Raw genomic sequence first — 21,966 nt, 5'->3', positions numbered from 1 at the left:
AAATAACTGAGTTCTGAGTGGATTTCACGTTTTGAGTGGATTTCACGTGAAATCCACTGGATTCCTGTATCACCCCGCACCGCAATCAACCAATTAATAGCAGACGGTTTATGACACCCATCGCGCTTCGCCAATCAGTCTGTGCAGCACCTGAAACAGTCTAAACGCTAAGATGTTTAAGACCTACACTAATTAATCGACCATTTTAACCGCATAATTTATACAAAAAATATTAAGAAAATTATACGAATATCCGAATACCAATTTTAGTATCCGAATACCAATCTAATATCCGGATATTCGGATATTCGCTTCCATCCCTAGTCATTATCACAATAGATGGAGCTGGAAAAGCAATACGGACGGCACGTATTACGGTTGAATCACCGTACTACACGGGCAAAATTGAAGCTATTTTATTAAGCACGCTGATCTGTGATCTGGTAATTGGAATGAAAACGGGATAGGGATAGCCCATGGTGTCGCAAACATGTGCTCCAATTTCACATTGACAGAGAGTGACAACTCTGGCACATGAGTCGATAAATGGCCGGTGGTTACCTTTCGGCAAATTACGCTTAAGATGGAACACTGAGCAGGTTTTGCTCGTCATTTATCACAAGCGATTTGTAGAGACATTTCAGATGTTTGCCAGAAGACAACTCTTAAGAGACGAGTTAAAAATGACTCCGCTTGATGATATGCCGGTAATGGATGAAACATTCCAAAGAGTATGCTTTGATTTGGTCCGGCCTTTAGCACCAGTATCCGGAACAAGCATCTGGTATATGATGACAGCGATAAAGACAGAACGACTGGCTTTAGCATTGCTAGAAATATTCTGTCGGATTGGATTCCCAAAAGAGCAACTGATTGACAGAGTGACTATTGAATGAGGCAGCTCGGGTGGTGTATGTAAAACAGATATACAAAACCCTATATCCCGAGATATAACGGTGTATGTGAGAGAATGAACGGCATTTTCAATATCATTTTGAAGCGCATGTGCCAAGAAAGGCCAAATTATTGGGATGGGTATTTGCCTGCGGGAAGTGTTCGAGGTGAGCACAATATTATGAGAGAGTTGTACGAGGTCCAAATGCAAGCGTTGATGGAACTTTAGTTTGAAATTGAGACGCTAACAACATATGAATATGCGCTAGACCTCATAAATAGGCTTGGAGATAGTAAAGGCCTACAACCAGCACATGTTGCCCTCTGACTCTGATCAAAACAAACTTCCGATGCAGTGGGTCATATGTTGTTGAGGATGTGATTAACAGTGGACTACACAATTTAAGTATAAGACAGGAGAAAGATCTGTCACAATCGGTACGAAGACATGCCCGAGCAGCTGAACACAGCAAGCATGGATTTATAAATAGAGCGAGAACGGCAAGATAATGGAGATGTGAACGAAAAATGTTGTAGATACCCAACAGTGGGCACGTGCCATACAAAGATGTATAACCTTGCCGTAACGATGCACCGAATGGCGACCTCCAAAGCCGCAATCACACACCCTTTACGTCATGTATCACTACACTATGCACTGTGATTAGATATATGTAAGTAAATTGGAATAATCAAGGTAGTACCAGGACTGATTACACCGTTTCCTTGAAAAGAAAATGGTTCTCATCAATCAAATAGTGTATTCTAATGTTTACCTGGAATGTTTATTTGTTATCTCAGATCCAAAACCAACTCAATGTCAAGATGATATTCAACAGCCTTATTTTAAAACATCTTCTCAATATTTTTGATGCATTTAATACTTTCATGAAAAACAACACGCGTAAAAAAGAACCACGCCTTAAAAAGAGCAACCTTTTCAAACATCTGAAAGGAAATGATCTGCTGTTAAAGAAGTAACTGTTAAAACTGCAACTCGTCTTGAACATGTCTTGCAGTATTTCATAGCACTCATTAAAACCTACGACGTGTGTCAACAAGTGATCAAGTATTTGAAAGGAAACATATAACTGAGACATCATCGGAGTTGAACGAACATGAGATCTTGATATGCCAATTATGTTCTTGTTAAGATTTTTTATAATTTCTGCAGACAAAGAACTTGAAATTAACTTACCCACTTCCATTCAGCAATCAAACGGAGAAACAGAAATGTCACAACTTGACTGGCTTGCTTGATATCAACCGCTTTTACGCGACAAGGATTAGGCTCACCACTGGGGGATAATCGGAGAATTTGAGTGACAGGACAGGACAAAATGGAAAATGCAGTATATATGCAATAACGCTGCTCAGAAATCGGAGTGGTACACACCAAAATAGGTGCATGGACTATGTTATAGTTACCGAAAGGACGATCGCCGAACCAACATGTCGATTGCTTGCTACGGCCTCAACATTTACTGTCATAGTGTGGAATTGGCTGTCTTCTGGTCTGGGTCCAAGAGAACAATAGCGAAAAAAAATCATTTTAATTCTGTAATAAACATGTCCGAGTCAAACCAACATCAAAATTTCAATATCGAAAATTGGCCGGGCATAAATCCCGGGTGGATTCCGTCTTTCCATTACCGTTCCGAGGCAGTATTCCAATATGAATTATTAAAGACTAAGAACATATTCATTTTATTGTTTGTATGGCATGTGCTAGATATAGGGTTCCATAACAAATGGTTACGCTGGTGTGCATTCGTTTAGTATGTTTGTAACCGTTTAACGTACGTATTTAAGATGAAAACAAATCACATTCGGAGCTCCTCGGTCATTTTTATCAAAAACAACCTCGGATGTATGCTAAGTGGTACATCAATAGAAATAGATCTTATTTTTTTTAATTATATTATTAATTACATGTAGTGTTGTAGCTTGCATCTGTAGATCGAAGTTTAAATTGATTGCCAGTGAAGTGAATTATTTCAAACATAATTAAGATTCCCAAGAGTTAAGTCACTAAGTTTAACTGCTAAATTAAAATTACTACGCGGTCTACTTGCAGCGTAGTTAACTTGTACCGATGTCTGACATTGTAAACCGTCCATTTACATCTGAGGTTGTTTACGATATAAATGGCAGAGGAGTTTCGAATGTACAATTCAAGGTTTGGTATCTGATTTTGGTATTCTACACTGATATTTAATATGCTTGTAGTTTATTAGTCCAATATATGCATCGAATGTGTTTTGTTTTCTGCTCTGTTGTCCTTTTACGTTCGGATGTTTTAAGAAAGGGCGATAAATCCTCTTGGCGCTCTAATGCAGACATATGTCGGTTGATTACCGTGGTAACCCGGGCAGGTCGGTATGGAATGCAGCTATCGATCTGTGGTCCATCGCCGCTTGTCTCCGGGGACACGGCGATCATTGACAATCCAACATCGGCCTCAGGTAACATGACCCGACAGAATCCCACGTCGGAAAGAATCGATGCCCGAGATAAACATGGTATGCATGTCTGTTACAGGATTTAAGAGATTATTTTCACTGTTTAAAATTAAATAATTCGTTTGAATAAAATAAATGAATATGTGTTATAACAAACATTCTTTGAATAATGACATGAATAGTTTATGTGTGGTTAATGTCAGAAAACAGGTATATAAAAAAACTGAATAAATAAGGAAATACGAATCAATTGAATTGAGTTTATTGTACACAGCTTGTCTTGTGTGAAAGATCCATGTTTTCCTGGAGAATCTGTTCAAATGGATATCTATGTAAAACGCTCGCCTTAAACTGAGGTATAATCCCGGTACATGTGTTGTTCGAGTACAGTTCACATGTTCCGTAAATGGATAATATTTATTTTTCAACGAAATATGAAACAAAAATTAAAGATAGTGCGTTTTTTTTTGTACTTGCTTAACATCCTTGTATTAGTGTTGTTTACGTTAACTATTAACGCTACCCATGTCAGGTATGTGATTCAAGAGGGCGGTGTTGATATTGAGCAATTAGTAAAGGCCGTTGTTCTTGCTGATAATGAGCTGATATCGAGTCTGACTGATAATCAGCTACACGGATACATTGCCTATCACTGAATACTGCATGTGACACCGACAACACCGTACATATTACAGCTGGAATATACCCGTGTACATCATGGCCCACGAAGACAGGTTGGTCTCATGTACTCATATCAATATATATTTATTTTTATATTTTAACATTTTTTTATCCCGATCGTTTCTTTCACTTAAACACCACAGTCGGGTTTGGCTTTGTAAATGGTGTTCTATGGCGTCTATACTTTATAATATGATACTAATGACGTTTTCAGACTGTTTTTTTTTTCTCAAGTTAACCTTAGTTCTTTAATGAATAACCTGACACCTAGTCTATTATTGAATTACTTGTCACCGAGTATCTTGTTGTCTGGACCATTGTATTTCTTGTGGGAAACTCCGGGCTGCTGGTGAATATTACGAGAAAGCTTGTATTGTTAACATCTTCTTTTTTATGAAATTTCATTTATCATTTTATTACTCAAGTTTCTTCGTTCTAAGGTGTATTTACATAATCCATTATATGGATTACTCAATAAATTAAGCGAATATTTTGTTTGGAAAATAACAATTTTTGTCTAATTTTTAATTCAGACGTATCAATAGATTATATAATTTGCCTTAATCAGATAAATTAATTGGCAAAAGGTTCAACAACTGTGTGTTGCTTGGATATGAAATGTGTTTTTTTTTTGCAGTTTTAAACTGTTTCCATCCCAGTAAATGTGTTATTTCTTTTCTTACTGAATGTACATGATGATGATGATGATGATGATGATGATATTGAAAGTTCAGTGACGGGTTATCGATAAATTATGAACATCGATAAATCATTTTGCAGCGTGACAGGCAGTCAGCGGCAAGGCTAATTATTCCATGATGTACATTATCACTGCATATACATCCAATTAGTATATATTTGTGTACCTATTGAGCCATTCATTTATATAAACACTCCTTTTTCTCATGTAAATACGTTCAATATATCATGGTTTTCAATTTTCAACAGTCAAATATGTATTAAACAACATATATATTATGCATTTTGAGAATTAATAAACACTTATTCTAGCTATAAAAATGTTATTCCGTCTATTTGATATGTTTTGGTACCTCTGCCTTCATTGTTCATTGGTATTTCTCTTTTAAGTGTAATCGAAAAATGGCGTTGGATTTTTATAATAATCCTTTTCATGTATTTACAAAACTAGAAATAATGTAGGATGCTTGATTTTATCCCAGGACCTATGCATTGATTACAATGATATCCGGGTTAGATCACACTAGGTGAGTTCGTGTAGTTGAATATGTCCGACGATGTCCCGGGCTCGAGCCCCAGAATGTACACCAGTGCACAGGAAACTACCAATCAGTCAAACCATAATTATATGTCTACTGACAAGTATACAACCAGCAATGAGGTGGGGACAGACATAAGGCTGAAAGCCCTCTGTTTTGAATAGCATTATGTTTGGATCCAGTAAGTATGTTAACTTTCCTGACACTTGTTGTCCAAAATATTTCCGAATATCGCCCTCCTAGACTTAAGTGGTGGGTTCGAAACTTGAGCAACTAAAATATAGTGGCCAATGTAGGTAAAAGGGATGGTCCAAAACGAACAAGTGATGGGTAATGTCCCATTGTAAAACATTGTGACTTAAATTCGCATCCCGGTTAATAATGCAAATGTATTTCTTAAAAGTAATGAAACCAATCACCACAAGGTCGCCATACATTGTTGATAGTGTCAAACATCATGACACCTGAAACCATTCCGAAGCTTGGTATAGTTTCGCCTTAAAATCCTGCTCTCTAGGCCAAAATATGGTAAACTCTTCTATAATTTGGCAAAGCCCTCAGAGCACTAACACGAGTGAGAGGGAACGTGTCTTATATGCCGGCTTAATATTGAAACAAATTGAACGAAATTATATTTGAAGATATCGTCATGGTGGTTATTCAAATCTACTTTTGCACTGAGCACATTTCTTTAATGTAGTTGTTGAAAATCAGTCATCACAGTGATATTGTGGTGTTGTAGCCCAGAGGAATGAAATTAGGCTCAGGGTATGTGTGATGTATGAACCTATACACGTATCAAATATATTTGACCAGAAGATGAAAACATCTCATAGAATGCAATAGTGATAATAAGACTCCTTGTAGTAAATTGATGACTTTAGAAAAAAGAAAGTTTATGGAGTTCTGTATTGATAACAATCGAAACGAGTGATAGTCAGTTTCGAAAAATGAAATACTTGATATTGATACGACTTCATTACAAATAATGATTAAAGTTCATTCACAAATCCAAAGTACTAAGACGATAGCGCTGGTTTATCAAATGTCAAGTGTATTTATCAATCTTTCGCAGAAACCAATCCCTCTCTGCATGGATGAGGAAGAAATTAAACTATGTTAAACTCTTTACACAAATCTCAGGCTGATTTTCCAAGATAAACCAATATATTTTGCAAATAATTGGCAAACATGAGCATTGGGTACGCCGAAAAAATAGAAAGTTTACAGATAGGATAAAATGCAATGCATACATTTTACGTAATTGAATGTTTCTTGGAAGAAAAGAGACAACACTAAATGTCTATGGAAACACTGGTGATGAGGTCAAGGCCGTGTCAAGCCATAGTGCAACCCAATGGCTCTGGCCGACCTGCATAAACTCATTCTTTATACCAAATACTTATAGATAAATGGTTGGTTGAATATTTGGTCCTTATTAAATTTAGATTGAATTGACTTCTTCAAAAATATCGCCCAAGTTTTCTTCTAACGCTTGTCTGCATAGTTCGGGCGTTTGGCGGTAGGATTTGTGATTCATGGAAACATAGCATGCCAGGAGACGAACGACAGCTGCTGCTGGAAGAATGAAAGTACATTAGAGCCATTACAGGCGACAATTTATGTTTTATGTTATGCATCGATCTAATATAAACTTATATAGTTCACCTGTGGCTAATGAACAAAGAGAACTGAACTGTCGTATCAGCTTTGTTAAAATGACAACCGAACTCAATCATTCTATCAGCGTGAAAACTATATCTACTTGGTAAAACTACGCTTTCATAAAATTAGAAATGCACTTTATTGATACTTACGTGTCACTTATTACAATATCTTTTTTATATAACTTAGCCGCATCCCCTTTTAAATGATGAGATATCCCTTTCTTTAGTACTTACAGTGCTCCGATTTGTTTTAGATGCACGTGCTGTCGCTGGTTATACAGCGTGTACGGGGAGTGCCTGGTAATCACGTGCACGTTCCTGCACGCGCTCATGTCGGCGGTAGAAATTCTCATACACTTCGAGGTTATCAAAGGTACTGTAACACTAGTTATATCATATATTACAAATATATTTTTTATGTAAAATTTGGTCATTTTCATCAATTTGTTCAGGTGTAGTTTTCATGCGCAGTTTCATATCCTTTAATCTTCGGTTCAATTAACAAAGGCATGTTTTTAAAGGTTATATCAATTACAATGCTTATAGCGGGTACACTCTAGTTATTATGCTTGGTTTTTACAGTTTTTTTACAGTTTCCATGTGTTCGTGTTTCAGTTCCCGGGGTGGAGCCAGTCACCACAGCAGTCACAACCGTACAGGGCGCCTCAGGCACGAGCAACTTGAGCACCGCCCCCGCCCCGACCCAGGGAGCGTACGACCCTGGAGGATGCCCACCCGTCCTGCACGAGAACCTGGTGACGGTGGTCGAGGTCGTCCGGTACGGCACCCTCGTCATCTCAGCTCTGTTCTTTATCGAGGTACGTACGTGAATTATAAAAATCACACATGTACATATGGTCTTTTAAAATTCTTAAAGCTGCACTCTCGAAAATTGTCAGTTTTGACACTTTTCAAACATTTGTCCCAGCATCAGCTGATTTCGGCATCAATGTCATTAATTCAGTTTAATTAGATGACGCACAATAGAACAGATCTCAATTGTTTGGTAAACTGCACACAATTTCAAAACATCAGTTTTCGAGCGTAAATATGCTAAACGGTTATCTGATCTTTTTCAGCAGTCTTATGTTACTGGTTTCTAGACATTTAAATTACGCAAATATTAGCTCCTTCAAAGACAAAAACTAGAAAAGTTGTCAAAACGATAAATTAGTGAGAGTGCAGGTTTTACTTAGTTTTTAACTATAACTTGTATTTCAATCGAACACTTTATATATCTGAAAAGTTTTGACGGACCCCGCTGTCAAATGGACCACAATGTAACTGATATGTCCACATCATAACTGTGTTGTTTACTAACGAGAAGGAGAAACGGCAATCAGAATAATACTGTCGGTAAGTGTACAATAAATATGTCGCCTGGACGATTCTGACCGGTTATCCGGTGGTAGTTCGATTTTCAAATTACCTATACTAGTATAATATTCTTTTATTTCCAGATCATCGGTAGAATAATACATTCAAAGAAAAGATTTTTCAAAGACCCTTGGCAGGTATGGATGACTTCTCTTTTTTAAACGGCGTTATTATATTACGTCCTATTATAACCTTTCTAAATATAACTGAATAGTGCCATAGTCTTTCCTTTTACTGAAACAGCTTGTTTAAATCGGCTTCCAACAGAATAACTACATCACCTGCCCTTGCTTTCTTATGTATCGGGGCAGGTGGCAACGTCTAGCCGAGGATAGAAAAGTAGGAATCCTATCGACCTGTGCCTTAGTCGTACCTTAACGTAGTAATCTGTATCGACCCGTGCCTTAGTCGTACCTTAACGTAGTGATCTGTATCGACCCTTGCCTTAGTCGTACCTTAACGTAGTAATCTGCATCGACCCGTGCCTTAGACGTACCTTAACGTAGTAATCTGTATCGACCCGTGCCTTAGTCGTACCTTAACGTAGTAATCTGTATCGACCCGTGCCTTAGTCGTACCGTGCCTTAGTCGAATCTTAACGTAGTAATCTGTATCGACCCGTGCCTTAGTCGTACTTTAACGTAGTAATCTGTATCGACCCGTGCCTTAGTCGTACCTTAACGTAGTAATCTGTATCGACCCGTGCCTTAGTCGTACCGTGCCTTAGTCGTATCTTAACGTAGTAATCTGTATCGACCCGTGCCTTAGTCGTACTTTAACGTAGTAATCTGTATCGACCCGTGCCTTAGACGTACCTTAGCGTAGTAATCTGCATCGACCCGTGCCTCAGACGTACCTTAACGTAGTAATCTGCATCGACCCGTGCCTTAGTCGTACCTTAACCTAGTAATCTGTATCGACCCGTGCCTTAGTCGTACCTTAACGTAGTAATCTGTATCGACCCGTGCCTTAGACGTACCTTAACGTAGTAATCTGCATCGACCCGTGCCTCAGACGTACCTTAACGTAGTAATCTGCATCGACCCGTGCCTTAGTCGTACCTTAACCTAGTAATCTGTATCGACCCGTGCCTTAGTCGTACCTTAACGTAGTAATCTTTATCGACCCGTGCCTTAGACGTACCTTAACATAGTAATCTGTATCGACCCGTGCCTTAGTCGTACCTTAACGTAGTAATCTGTATCGACCCGTGCCTTAGTCGTACCGTGCCTTAGTTGTATCTTAACGTAGTAATCTGTATCGACCCGTGCCTTAGTCGTACCGTGCCTTAGTTGTATCATAAATGCTACGTCGGAGGGCAATATTATGCTCCAACTGAAGACTTAAAACAAAGATACCTTCACCATTTGCTTCGTCATTTTTAATGAAGTAGCATATATGACGAAATTTATCACGTGGAATACATACACTGATTCAATAATTATCAATAAAATTGCAAGTTTCTTTAATTTTTGAATATGCACAAAAGATGGAGCGATCCGTGACCTTTAGGGCGTGACTCTGATCCAACTTGGTTGAAACATATTTACTATATTTATCCGTAGTTAAACGTTCTAAGAGGTATTTTCCATATCGAAACGCACCTATCCGTTGTTTGACATGGAATGTTTTAAAACTCGCTGCTTCTCCCCGCGTGTTCTTCGTTTAACTACGACATCCGAGGCTGCCTGTACTTTAACGTAGTTCAACTAAGTTTACCGCAAGTCCGCCAATTCGCTTGGAAAGTTGCCAGCCGAAGTAAAACGTAGTTCAACGGGAAATATCCGTCATGTCCCACCCCACGGACCACTCCGATCCGCGCCTTACCCCAACGTTCCTCTAATTGAATGGCTTCAGTATATTTCTTAACTTTCGTTCCTACTGAATAGCTTTTTTATATTTCCTTCCAACCAAATAGCGTCATGACCTTTGCAACATTTAGCCGAACTACATGTATATTTGTTTTCTTACCATCTTGCTGCGTGCGTGTGTACGCGTGATCACGTGCGTGTATTTGTGCGAGTGTTCGTGTGTAAGTGTGGGAGTGTGTACATATGTGTCAAAATAAATGCACCACGTTTAATCTCAAAGAATGCCATGGATATATCTTAATGTTCTTTCCAAATGGGCTGTTTCCATGATATCGGAATCCTGCGCAATTTCATTAACATGCATTTTACTGATTTGTTTTACAACCCAGGTGTTTGACGGGATAATAGTTGTGTGTAGCCTGGGAGCGGAGGCGGTACTGTTTGTACTGCATGACCAGCTTCTTTGCTACCACGTGGCGGTGGAGGCGGCCGCGCTCCTCGTGTTGCTGCGTCTCTGGAGGCTGCCACGCACATGCAACAGTAAGTTTTGTGTGGCGACATCTTCTTCACAGGAAATTTAATATATACATGTACATGATTTTCAGGCCAATCTATATTAAAAAGGGACTCACTCGTGTTTTTGTAATATATACTTTTTATGACGAAATAAGGTGTGGCAAATCATTAGGAGTGTAAAAAGTTAAGATTTTACTAAACACCAATTTAATTGTGATACCAAAAGCCATTAGGAAATGTTGATATTTGCTCGAATATCTTCTTTTTTCATCAAAACAATTTTCATCGGCGTTTATAAAGTTATCAATGTATTGTTTATGGGTCAAAATATCCATCTAATGTGGTTCGCAGCTCTTTAAAAACAAATTACTTTTTGATACTTTAACTGTGTTTTGTTTACTGTAATTTCGATATAATATTAATTTCAGATGCATTACCGGGATAACTAAATTTTGGTCCAAAAACATGAGCGAGTCCCATTAAGGATTTTTTTTTAATTTCATACTGTATTTTCCTTGATTGAATGGCTAACTATTGAATGATGAGTTTATTCACATTTAATCGAAGCGGATCACAATATTAACATCGTGATTCACTTTAATGAGTGATGCACGCGACATGAACAATAACATCAATATCCGGCCAGGCGGCTCTGGCTCAGTCTTCCAGCACCGCATTGTTTCAAATGACAATGGTATTGCCTTTCGTATCATAAATCGTCAATAATTCTATAGAATTACAGGTGGTATCTATGGTGATAAGGTTTCTCAGCAATAGCGACCTAGTGTCTCTGACTGTTTTCTTGTTCCTGTTTAGCAAATGAAAATCATTGATTAAACTCATTTTATCACGTGGTATATTAAAACAATATACTGCCACTATGTATTCTCTGCACAATATACTGCTACAATATACCTGCTATACAATATATACTACCACTATATACCTGCTTTACACTATACTGCCACTATATACCTGCTATACACTATACTACCACTATATACTTGCTATACACTATACTACCACTATATACCTGTTATACACTATACTACCACTATATACTTGCTATACACTATACTACCACTATATACCTGTTATACACTATACTACCACTATATACCTGTTATACACTATACTGCCACTATATACCTGTTATACACTATACTACCACTATATACTTGCTATACACTATACTGCCACTATATACCTGTTATACACTATACTACCACTATATACTTGCTATACACTATACTGCCACTATATACCTGCTATACACTATACTGCCACTATATACCTGCTATACACTATACTGCCACTATATACCTGCGATACACTATACTGCCACTATATACCTGCTATACACTATACTGCCACTATATACCTGTTATACACTATACTGCCACTATATACCTGCTATACACTATACTACCACTATATACCTGCTATACACCATACTGCCACTATATACCTGCTATACACTATACTGCCACTATATACCTGTTATACACTATACTGCCGCTATATACCTGTTATACACTATACTACCACTATATACTTGCTATACACTATACTGCCACTATATACCTGCTATACACTATACTGCCGCTATATACCTGCTATACACTATACTGCCACTATATACCTGCTATACACTATACTACCACTATATACCTGCTATACACCATACTGCCACTATATACCTGTTATACACTATACTGCCACTATATACCTGCTATACACTATACTGCCACTATATACCTGCTATACACTATACTGCCACTATATACCTGCTATACACTATACTGCCACTATATACCTGCTATACACCATACTGCCACTATATACCTGCTATACACTATACTGCCACTATATACCTGCTATACACTATACTGCCACTATATACCTGCTATACAGTATACTACCACTATATACCTGCTATACACTATACTGCCACTATATACCTGCTATACACTATACTGCCACTATATACCTGCTATACACTATACTACCACTATATACCTGTTATACACTATACTGTCACTATATACCTGTTATACACTATACTGCCACTATATACCTGCTATACACTATACTGCCACTTTATACCTGCTATACACTATACTGCCACTATATACCTGTTATACACTATACTGCCACTATATACCTGCTATACACTATACTGCCACTATATACCTGCTATACACTATACTGCCACTATATACCTGCTATACACTATACTGCCACTATATACCTGCTATACACTATACTACCACTATATACCTGTTATACACTATACTGTCACTATATACCTGTTATACACTATACTGCCACTATATACCTGCTATACACTATACTGCCACTATATACCTGCTATACAATATACTGCCACTATATACCTGCTATACACTATACTGCCACTTTATACCTGCTATACACTATATACTACCACTATATACCTGCTATACAATATACTGCCACTATATACCTGTTATGCACTATACTGCCACTATATACCTGCTATACACTATACTGCCACTATATACATATTCTACAATATACTGCCACGTGTTCCTTGCTTCTATTTCAGTCCGGAAGGAGCGTGACGTGTCGCGACTGGAGCAGGAGATGAAGTACCTTCGGCAGACGAAAATCGATGCGGACCTGAAGTGCCGCAAATCGGAGGAAATCAACAACATGCAGGTCATGGAGCTGCGCGACCTCCGTGAGCTCCTGAAGGAAAGGGGTAGCCATATCATAGAGGAGAAAGGTAAGTCATTTTAAGGAGGTAGTTGATTATTTTTATCCCAATGATGACTTAACTTTTGATCTCAAGAAATTCAGTGTGCGATCATAAAGAATGAACGTATTTTTAATTAAATAAGTGTTAAGGATAAAATATAAAGAGAACCTGTTTGTTTCATTGGGATTTTTCGTTCGGTGCTCACTCGATAAACTGAATTTGATAACACACTGAGCCTCTATAATATCCATTCATTATTCACTCTATATGTTTTATGTAATTTGGAACTTATCGAATGTACTTAATCCAAATACATTGTGTCATTCGTTTTGTCTGTGCTAAAATCGAATAAAATGCTTTAGTAACATTTTGTTTTTCATTTTGATTTAACACGTACAGTTATTTCAGTGTCAGTCAGTTCTTTAAACGAAACCTACACCATTCTGATTGCAAACTTAAATTCCATTCCTGATGTCCATGTGTCCAACAGTATGATTTATTCGACTCTTTTTCAGAACTTACTCCTAACGGTCAGAGCCGAACACCAAATGGGATTACAGTAAATAAAGTATTAACTACATCTGAAGATGACATTGACGGTGTAAGACAACGTGAAACACTTAACCAGTTAACTGACTCTCAAACTGGTTATGAAAGTGATTTAGCCAGAAATGACTCTGACTCAAAAAATAGCAAGGCGGCGGACTCTGGTATTGAGGTGAAGGATTCTTTCAATGAACAAGATACTAAACAAAATTTGACATCGAAAAATCCTCGACAGAGTGGCAAGCGTTTCCGTAAGCGGTCGGCGGCGGCGGAAGTTGGCGAAGGGAACGACGACGTGTTCGACAGTGACGGGTCGGAGGGCACTGCAGACAGGGCGGGCCTCCTGCAGGAAGTGACTGTGCAGATTGAGGAGGCGACCCGGCAGAACCAGCTACCTTCCATATCCAGGGACCTTGCGCCAGAGGAAAGCCCAGTCGTCGTGAGGAGACGTGAGTCCTGTCTGTTTGTACATAAATTACATGTGTAGCACCCTATTTTGAATGAGGCGTTTTGGTAGTGACTACCCAAAACGTGTAACACCCGACGATTATTTGTATGTTATTACTAGTTACAGTGAATATGAAATCACTGACCGAATAAGGTATCAGTAATTTAACTATCGCTCTACATGTCTCTCATCATTATTGACGATGAAAGCATTCTTTAAAAAACGATAAGAAAATATATTGCAATCAGAGTTGTCAGAGCTGTAAATATGTTCCGTTGCACGTTCCGTACCCTTCCGACTACCAACACTCGTCGCTATCAAAATACGGCGTCACAAAGCTAGCATGTATATGTATGTTCTTTGGTTCCTTTCCTTCAGTTTCGTTTCTATTCTAGGCATGGGTCTGTATATTCGTTCTTGGTTGTTGACTTCTATCTTGTAACTTTATCTAAGTTTAAGACGTAAAACTGTTTATGACTTAACTATCTTAAAAGAGGTAAGATAAGATTGGTTTCATTCAATGCAGGCAAGTCGAGCTTTGAGGGCACGTATTTCGATAACCGGGGTTACGCGGGTGAGGACGACGATGACGTCACGGATTTAGACGGTTCCCGAACGTACAAAAGCGCCGTGAGTTGTCATACATCACCAATGTGGCATCAATACTTATTGATCAATATGTTCTGTTCTTAAACATTCGAGCTATTTCATTTCTTTCTGTCATTTATGTTCATGTTTTCTCCACTAAGACTGTCATGTAGTTGTGTCGTTTAGTTATCTGATGTGTTCACTGGTTTGCATTCTCTTTAATTCAGACATTTTTATTGCAAAGTTTTGAGAATCATTCGCCAACCGAATTACATACATCGGTCCATACTATATTCAAGTTGTTTTATTGAATTAATGACAAAAGCAAGTGTGTTATTGCATGTACCAGTTCATGATGTTCGCATCGCAGCGTGAGCTTGTTGACGGGCATTTTAGGAAAGGGTAAAATTGTATCCACGAAGCAGCAGACTGACGATGTTTAAATATCCCTTGCATTTTCGTTTCAGGAGGGGATTCCTATGACGGATTTGTGACGAGACTTTGAACTTGCATCCGGTCAAGTGTTGGTGTTGTTGTGCACGTAATTCAGCCCCTCAGAATTGCAGACATTGTACCTCTACTTACAGTGATTCATAAACGGACATGTTGAAAAGAAACATTATGGTATTTTATGGGGCATCTTGTTTGGTCCTGCATGGTTATTTAAACGCATTACTTGCTTACAAAGTGTATTATTAAACATATCTGTTGACGAATATGCCGTGAGTTTGGTGTGGAAATGCTCGATACAACATATCGACGCGACAGTCTGCGCGCTGACGACCATGGAAACCTAGTCCATGGCTACTGGTCGTTCAAGACATGGTGCCATACCACTATATGTTAGTAGAAAAAAATGTCATCTAGTCCATTGTAACTTGTATATGCTGGGTAAAGTGTCCAGCATTAGCTACATGTGCATTGTCGTTGTCGTTAGTTACGGTGCATTTTCGATATGAATATAAATATTATGATTGTGATAATAAGTCAACATAAATGTCGTATATATAATACAGACAGCTGGTCTGTCTGTTTCTTTATGTAGAAGTTCTGAGCTGTGAAAACACGGACCTATATAGTGTTAATACCATTATTCATTTTTTTTCTATGATAAGTTGTTACAAAATGTCGTATTATGTAATTATTATAAATAAATAATATTTATAATTAATTGTTCGTAGTGTTTAGTTCACCTGTGCATAGAGTTTAATTAGTGTGCAAAGTCATTGAATTTCGTCCATAGCAATTAACTATTGATTCCCTTAAAACGACATATTCTTGGTAACTCTTGGACAGTTTAATATCTTCATTTATTTCGAGGACTGGCATATCCCATACAGTAACCATAAAAGAAAGTGGAGCTTTTGAGTTTTTTCATACAATCGTGAAAATTGTATTTATTTGAATTAAATAAAAACAAAGTATGGCGGTACCACATTGATAATGCATTTTATCATAGGAAATGACATTTAAGATATAAAACGTTAAATATGGCTTTACTTGTTTTACAAATAATGGTATCGGACACAATTATTTTCCAGATTTCTTAATAATAATTTGTTTTATATGACTCGTTTTATTTTAAGTTTTAAGGGTCAGACATCTAACATAATAATACTGTGTAACATGTGAACAAAATGTGACTTAGTAGTTAATAATTATTGAAAAATGTGACAAATATATGCTCTAATTCGTCGAATGGTTCTGGTAACGCTACTGAAAGAACGATGTCAAACTTGGATTTTCAAAATTCCGGCTGTTCAAGATGCTGTTAAGATTTAGATCATAAAAGAAATCAGATAAATATTTTTTAGCAAATTTAAATAAAAAATGCCAACATGAAAACTGTGAACGAGTTCCTTTTATTAATTAATTCTAGTATTCATGACATTGAATATCACTGAAAGGGGAAATAACCGCTGTGTAGATTTTGCGTTTTGCCATATTTTCCCTTTCATTTAGTTTTTCGTTCGGTTACAATCTGTCAAAACAAAGGGAAACTATCTTGGATGACTGTACACATAGACACCAAAATATGTAGTAAAATATTGATTACTCATCTGTTTGATTGACTAAGCTCCAACAAGGTTTGTTAAAATTCATTATTTAGATATCTTCACAACATTTTGCAAGGCGTTATAAGGAAGCACAGTATTTCACTGTGTACTAATTGGCTTATTTCGGATATGACTGCTTTCGGATAAGAGATGTTCAGTACACTCCACGCGGAACTACCACTTTCCGTTTTCCTCGGCGGATTTTGGTCATCGCGGACACGACATCCAATTGATCATAATCCTCTTTCCTCGGCGTTTTTACTCATTCACCCACCAAGGCTGATCAGTGGACCGTATAATTACAATCGCCGCGTTACTCGGAGGTAAAAACACCGTGAAACTCGGAGGAAAACCGATAAGAATCTCCCACTGTATCTAATTTGTTTAATTTATTTGATAATTTTTGCTACACCCGTAATTGTTTATAAAAATAATTTATTTCGCATACCTAATTTTCGAACACCCAAAGGACATCAATTGTAACTTTCACACCAAGTTTCACAGACGAAGATTATTGATTTTCATCTTTTATCCTGGCTAGATTACATACCGTATAGTACACCACTGTGACATGTTAATTAGTAAATACCCATCTTAAACGATGTATTACATGTAGAAAGAGAAAGTGTGAAATATTTATTGGAGGATTAAATAAACAACAAGGGCAATCATGGGATTAAGAAAACAAAGACATAACATTTTTGTAAAACGATCTGCCAATAAACTTTAAAACTTATACCACACTTATAGACTGTATGAAGCAATTATGTACAGTTATACTTATTGAATCATCAATAAAAGTCAACACATTCAATGATATAGGTAACTAATTAATGTGATGAATTAAAGTTGGAAATGCAATACTCCAGTTACATTCGAAAACACCACTCAGACACATTAATCCTGCATAACAATATACATGCTCTCCATGAGATCCTCGTGGGTAAAACTGTGAGTTATGTGACGTCACACAGAGTGACTGTTTGATCTAAAGCTGATAGAATGTGTTATTCATTTCAATGCATGTATAAAATGGTGTTTAATGGAATTTTAATCAACTTGATGAAGGATTTACTCTTATATGCGTTATAAATGAGTTTAGAACCATTGATAAGTACGGATAAATTAATAAGTCAGGTAAAATGCAAATTAGGAAAAAAAGACCGAAAAATATTCACACTTACAAAGTTGTCAACACCTTCATTACTCCAATCTAATTTAAGTTCTCAACACCTTAATATATTAAGAGAAGGATGACAATAACAAACACAAACGCACGCTATGGTATATCTTTCAATTACATAATGTGAAAAACAACAGTTGTTAGACGATGCTGATGAAAATTGATATGGAAATTTTCGATAATTGTTTTTAAAAAGAAACTTACTGTACTTTGAAAAAATAATTATCTAATTATTCAATACTGTTTTAACAGAAGCAATGTTCTGTAGTAGCTATGCACAACACGCGGAGTTCCGCGATTAGGTCAATAAATCGATTGGATCACCGGCGCTACCGGCAATAAAACCCTCCATAGGAAACGATTAACTCGGTGCAACTCCGCGAAATTTAGCGAGGAAAAAGGTTGCGTACTCGGCGGAAATCCGCGATAAATTAAAAACGCCTCCGAGTCACCGAGGAAAGTGGTCGTTCCGCGTGGAGTGTACTGTATGTATGTATTTATTTAGACCTTGCAGTCAAGAATAATCGGGAAAAGGCAAGCACCTATTTCTAACGGAGTCCTTTGTCTTTGCTGATGGACACCACGCAGTAGAGACAGTGGTGTGTGGTGAGATACAACAAGGAAGTCTGGGTGCAATACCCTAGTTCTTTTTTCGAAGAGACTCCTTGGTTCTTTTATGTGCTCAGTGTAAAGCACCTATATACCCTTTAAATGGCAAGCACCAGGCAAGGTAGAAAGTGTATTATTTATTCATTAATCAATTCAATATTTATTGATAGTCTGCAACCATGAACAATAGTAAAACATAAGCTATGTTTAATAAAGTAAACCTGGGAGGAAAAGTGTGCCCAGTGTGGGGCTTGAATGTACGACCACTAGAAGACTAGCACGGCTCTCTTACCAACTGAGCTAACTGGGCGACTGGTTCCTACCCACACACACTATACTCCTCCCCTATTATACCCCTCCCTCTTTTAGCCAATGGAGCCACTCCATTCTTTTACTGCTGCCACCATTAAAGTAAACCTGGGAAGAAAAATGCGCCCGTTGTGGGTCTCGAAACCCACAACCGCTGTAACACAACATATAAATCAGTCAAGAGCAACAGCCTCACTGTTGAGTTAGCTTTTATAGTAATGTGGTTAGCATGTACTGCATAGGTGCAAAGTTAAGCAATGTGTTTGGGAGTTACTATTTGGATGGGTGACAGGCCTAGCTACTACATGACACCACTGTCATGATGTTTGTGCTTTTACCTAGCCCAGATGAGCAGATGTTGTCTTATAAATATCCATATACAGCTTCGTGGTATTTGCGGGAAACTATTAAAACCCTTAGACCTGTCAATCCATTCATTGTCTTCATTTATGTTTTTATTATTAAAAATATTCTTTTCGAAACCAACTTTCTACTCGAGTTTTAACTTAAAACTTTGCTTTTGATATTATAAATATATACCATTATCCTGTGCTCCAGCCAGGATTTGAAAAGGGCAGGGTGCTAGGTTAAAAAGGGCACTTTCAATGAGCCTTGATCAGGCACTTGCAAGGGCCAATGTTGAATTCTTATTGTGTATTTGTTGTAAATACTTTCAATCCTAATAGTTAGTTATGAATACCTTAGCTGTTTTCTTTAATTTAGTGTCAAAACTATTTATATTTATTATTTTCATACTTATTTCTGAAAATTGACTCTGTCAAACAAAAGGGCACAGCAGGGTGTAGTAAAGGGCAGCAGGGTGCTGGAAAAGGGCAGCGGGGTGCCCCACCCTGCTATTTAGGCCTAGCTGAAGCACTGTAAATTATCTTCAATGCAGTATTTCAGTGTTTTTTTGTCCTTTTGTGGGCAGAAATTGGGCCCCATTCCCCTTCTGAATATACTGTAGTTTTCCTCTACCCAGGTAAAAAAAAATAATTCCAGGAGCATTACCCATTTACATTAAGCAAAAATTAAGTGCAATTCATGAATATGTTTATTGGTTTGTTGAATAAAAGGTTTGAACATTATGTGAATCATGTTAGTGTTTATCCCCTTTTTGCGGAAACGTTTATTTTCCCCTATCAAAGGGTCAAGCCACCATTCCCTTAAAAGTTGAAAAAAACACTGTACTCGACTAAAATCTGTGAGAAGACATTTTGACGAGGTTGCTTAGTAAAAGCTTGCAAGAAAGACTGATTATATTTCAGAGAATAATTAAAAATGATGGCCACAATGGACCTCGGTGCTCAGGGAGTGGATGAAGAGGTAATATTTCACTTTCAGTCTAAGTTTTCAGGAAAAAAAATAAAAATAAAATTTTTATTTTGAAAATATCAAATTATACAATGTACTTCAAATTTGAGATATCTCTTAGGTAAATGCATGTCATAAATATATGGAAACATGTAAAACGAGAAGCTGCAAGCATTGAATAAGATGTTGAACAATAAGTAGACATACATATGAAGCATAGCTAGTTTTTGGTATGTACAGGTTACTGAGCTTGCAGAACACATAAAGGAGCGTATCTGGCAGGACCCACTGGCGGCAGACCTCCAATGGAGCCTGTTTCTTGCTGCTCTGTGTAACTACAGATACGACACTGTCCTTCGGCCATTCCCTCCCATGTTCATCAACAATGATGAGAAAGATGTACAGTCATTGGTAAGGCTATATTAGTACAGAAATTTACACTGGATTATTATACCCCGACAAACGAAGTTTGGGGGGGTATATAGGAGTGAGCTTGTCAGTCGGTCTGTCTGTCGGTGGGTCGGTCGGTTTTCATGGTTTCCAGACGATAACTCATGGAAGGCTAGACAGATTTGAAATTTTTTTGGTACACAGGTGTAACATCAGAAGATACAGGTCAAGTTCGATATTGGGGCTGGTGGGGCCAAGGTCCAGGTCACTGTTACTTAAAATAGAAAAACGGTTTCCGGACGATAACTCATGAAAGGCTTGACAGATTTGAAAATATTTTGGTACACAGGTGTAACATCAGAAGATACAGGTCAAGTTCGATATTGGGGCTGGTGGGGCCAAGGTCAAGGTCACTGTTACTAAAAATAGAAAAACGGTTTCCGGACGATAACTCATGAAAGGCCTGACAGATTTGAAAATTTTTTGGTACACAGGTGTAACATCAGAAGATACAGGTCAAGTTCGATATTGGGGCTGGTGGCGCCAAGGTCAAGGTCACTGTTATTAAAAAAAGAAAACCGGTTTCCGGACGATAACTCATGAAAGGCTAAACGGATTTGAACAATTTTTGGTACACAGGTGTAACATCAGAAGATACAGATCAAGTTCGATATTGGGGCTGGTGGGGTCAAGGTCACTGTTATTAAAAAAAGAAAAATGGTTTCTAGACGATAACTCATGAAAGGCTTGACAGATTTGAACATTTTTTGGTACACAGGTGTAGCATCAGAAGATACAGGTCAAGTTCGATAGATCCTTCAAAAACTAAATGAGCAAATATTTACCTTAAAAGTAATTGACACTTAGAAAGATGAACAAACAAAACAAATCGAGCATGCTTCATTTGAACCAGATGCCAGTGAAATACCAGCAGAACTTATTTGCATATTTGCCACAGTAGTGCTTACTACAGATATTGACCTGTCAGATGGACTTGTTAATTCGGCTACAGGAACAATCCCGGGATTTATTCCCAGGTGGATAAGGATGCATTCAAGCCCAAATATGTACTTGTAAAATTTGATGATGATCGTGTTGGAAGAAAAGCTCGTGAATGCTCTAGATGTCTTATTCCA

General features: G+C 37.7%; 2 protein-coding genes across 5 annotated transcripts in view; both read left to right on the top strand.

Moving 5' to 3' along the window:
* Positions 1 to 3,055: 3,055 nt before the first annotated feature.
* LOC128227011 (uncharacterized) lies at positions 3,056 to 16,139 on the top strand. 4 transcript variants are annotated; one of them, XM_052937168.1, is made up of 10 exons: positions 3,382 to 3,416; positions 3,889 to 4,090; positions 7,197 to 7,315; positions 7,558 to 7,760; positions 8,403 to 8,456; positions 10,520 to 10,670; positions 13,234 to 13,413; positions 13,902 to 14,381; positions 14,907 to 15,010; positions 15,436 to 16,139. In XM_052937168.1, the coding sequence occupies exons 2-10, from the start codon at positions 4,074 to 4,076 to the stop codon at positions 15,460 to 15,462; spliced, it is 1,335 nt and encodes a 444-aa protein (XP_052793128.1). In that variant the 5' UTR covers positions 3,382 to 3,416; positions 3,889 to 4,073; the 3' UTR covers positions 15,463 to 16,139. The 4 variants fall into 4 exon arrangements, with proteins under 4 accessions (XP_052793129.1, XP_052793128.1, XP_052793130.1 ...); XM_052937169.1 differs by lacking the exons at positions 3,382 to 3,416; positions 3,889 to 4,090 and adding an exon at positions 3,056 to 3,073; XM_052937170.1 differs by lacking the exon at positions 3,382 to 3,416 and having other exon boundaries at positions 3,439 to 4,090; positions 13,234 to 13,389.
* An 812-nt stretch (positions 16,140 to 16,951) lies between these two features.
* The window catches only part of LOC128227045 (protein mono-ADP-ribosyltransferase PARP16-like), a 24,782-nt gene continuing 19,767 nt past the window's right edge, over positions 16,952 to 21,966 (top strand). Inside the window, exons 1-3 of the mRNA XM_052937223.1 lie at positions 16,952 to 17,055; positions 20,395 to 20,452; positions 20,681 to 20,851. Of these exons, the coding sequence (XP_052793183.1) occupies positions 20,408 to 20,452; positions 20,681 to 20,851 (216 nt within the window). The 5' untranslated portion in view covers positions 16,952 to 17,055; positions 20,395 to 20,407. The remainder of the gene's footprint in view (positions 17,056 to 20,394; positions 20,453 to 20,680; positions 20,852 to 21,966) is intronic.

This window comes from Mya arenaria, chromosome 3, assembly GCF_026914265.1.
Source record: "Mya arenaria isolate MELC-2E11 chromosome 3, ASM2691426v1".
NCBI classification, from domain to species: domain Eukaryota; kingdom Metazoa; phylum Mollusca; class Bivalvia; order Myida; family Myidae; genus Mya; species Mya arenaria.
The sequence above is the reverse complement of the archived record's forward strand: the minus strand, read 5'-3'. Positions and strand labels throughout refer to the sequence as shown.

Coding starts and splice junctions, on each gene's coding strand:
- LOC128227011 (XM_052937168.1), top strand. Junction 7,316..7,557: donor ACACTTCGAGGTTATCAAAG/GTACTGTAACAC, acceptor TTCGTGTTTCAG/TTCCCGGGGTGGAGCCAGTC. Junction 7,761..8,402: donor CAGCTCTGTTCTTTATCGAG/GTACGTACGTGA, acceptor TTTTATTTCCAG/ATCATCGGTAGAATAATACA.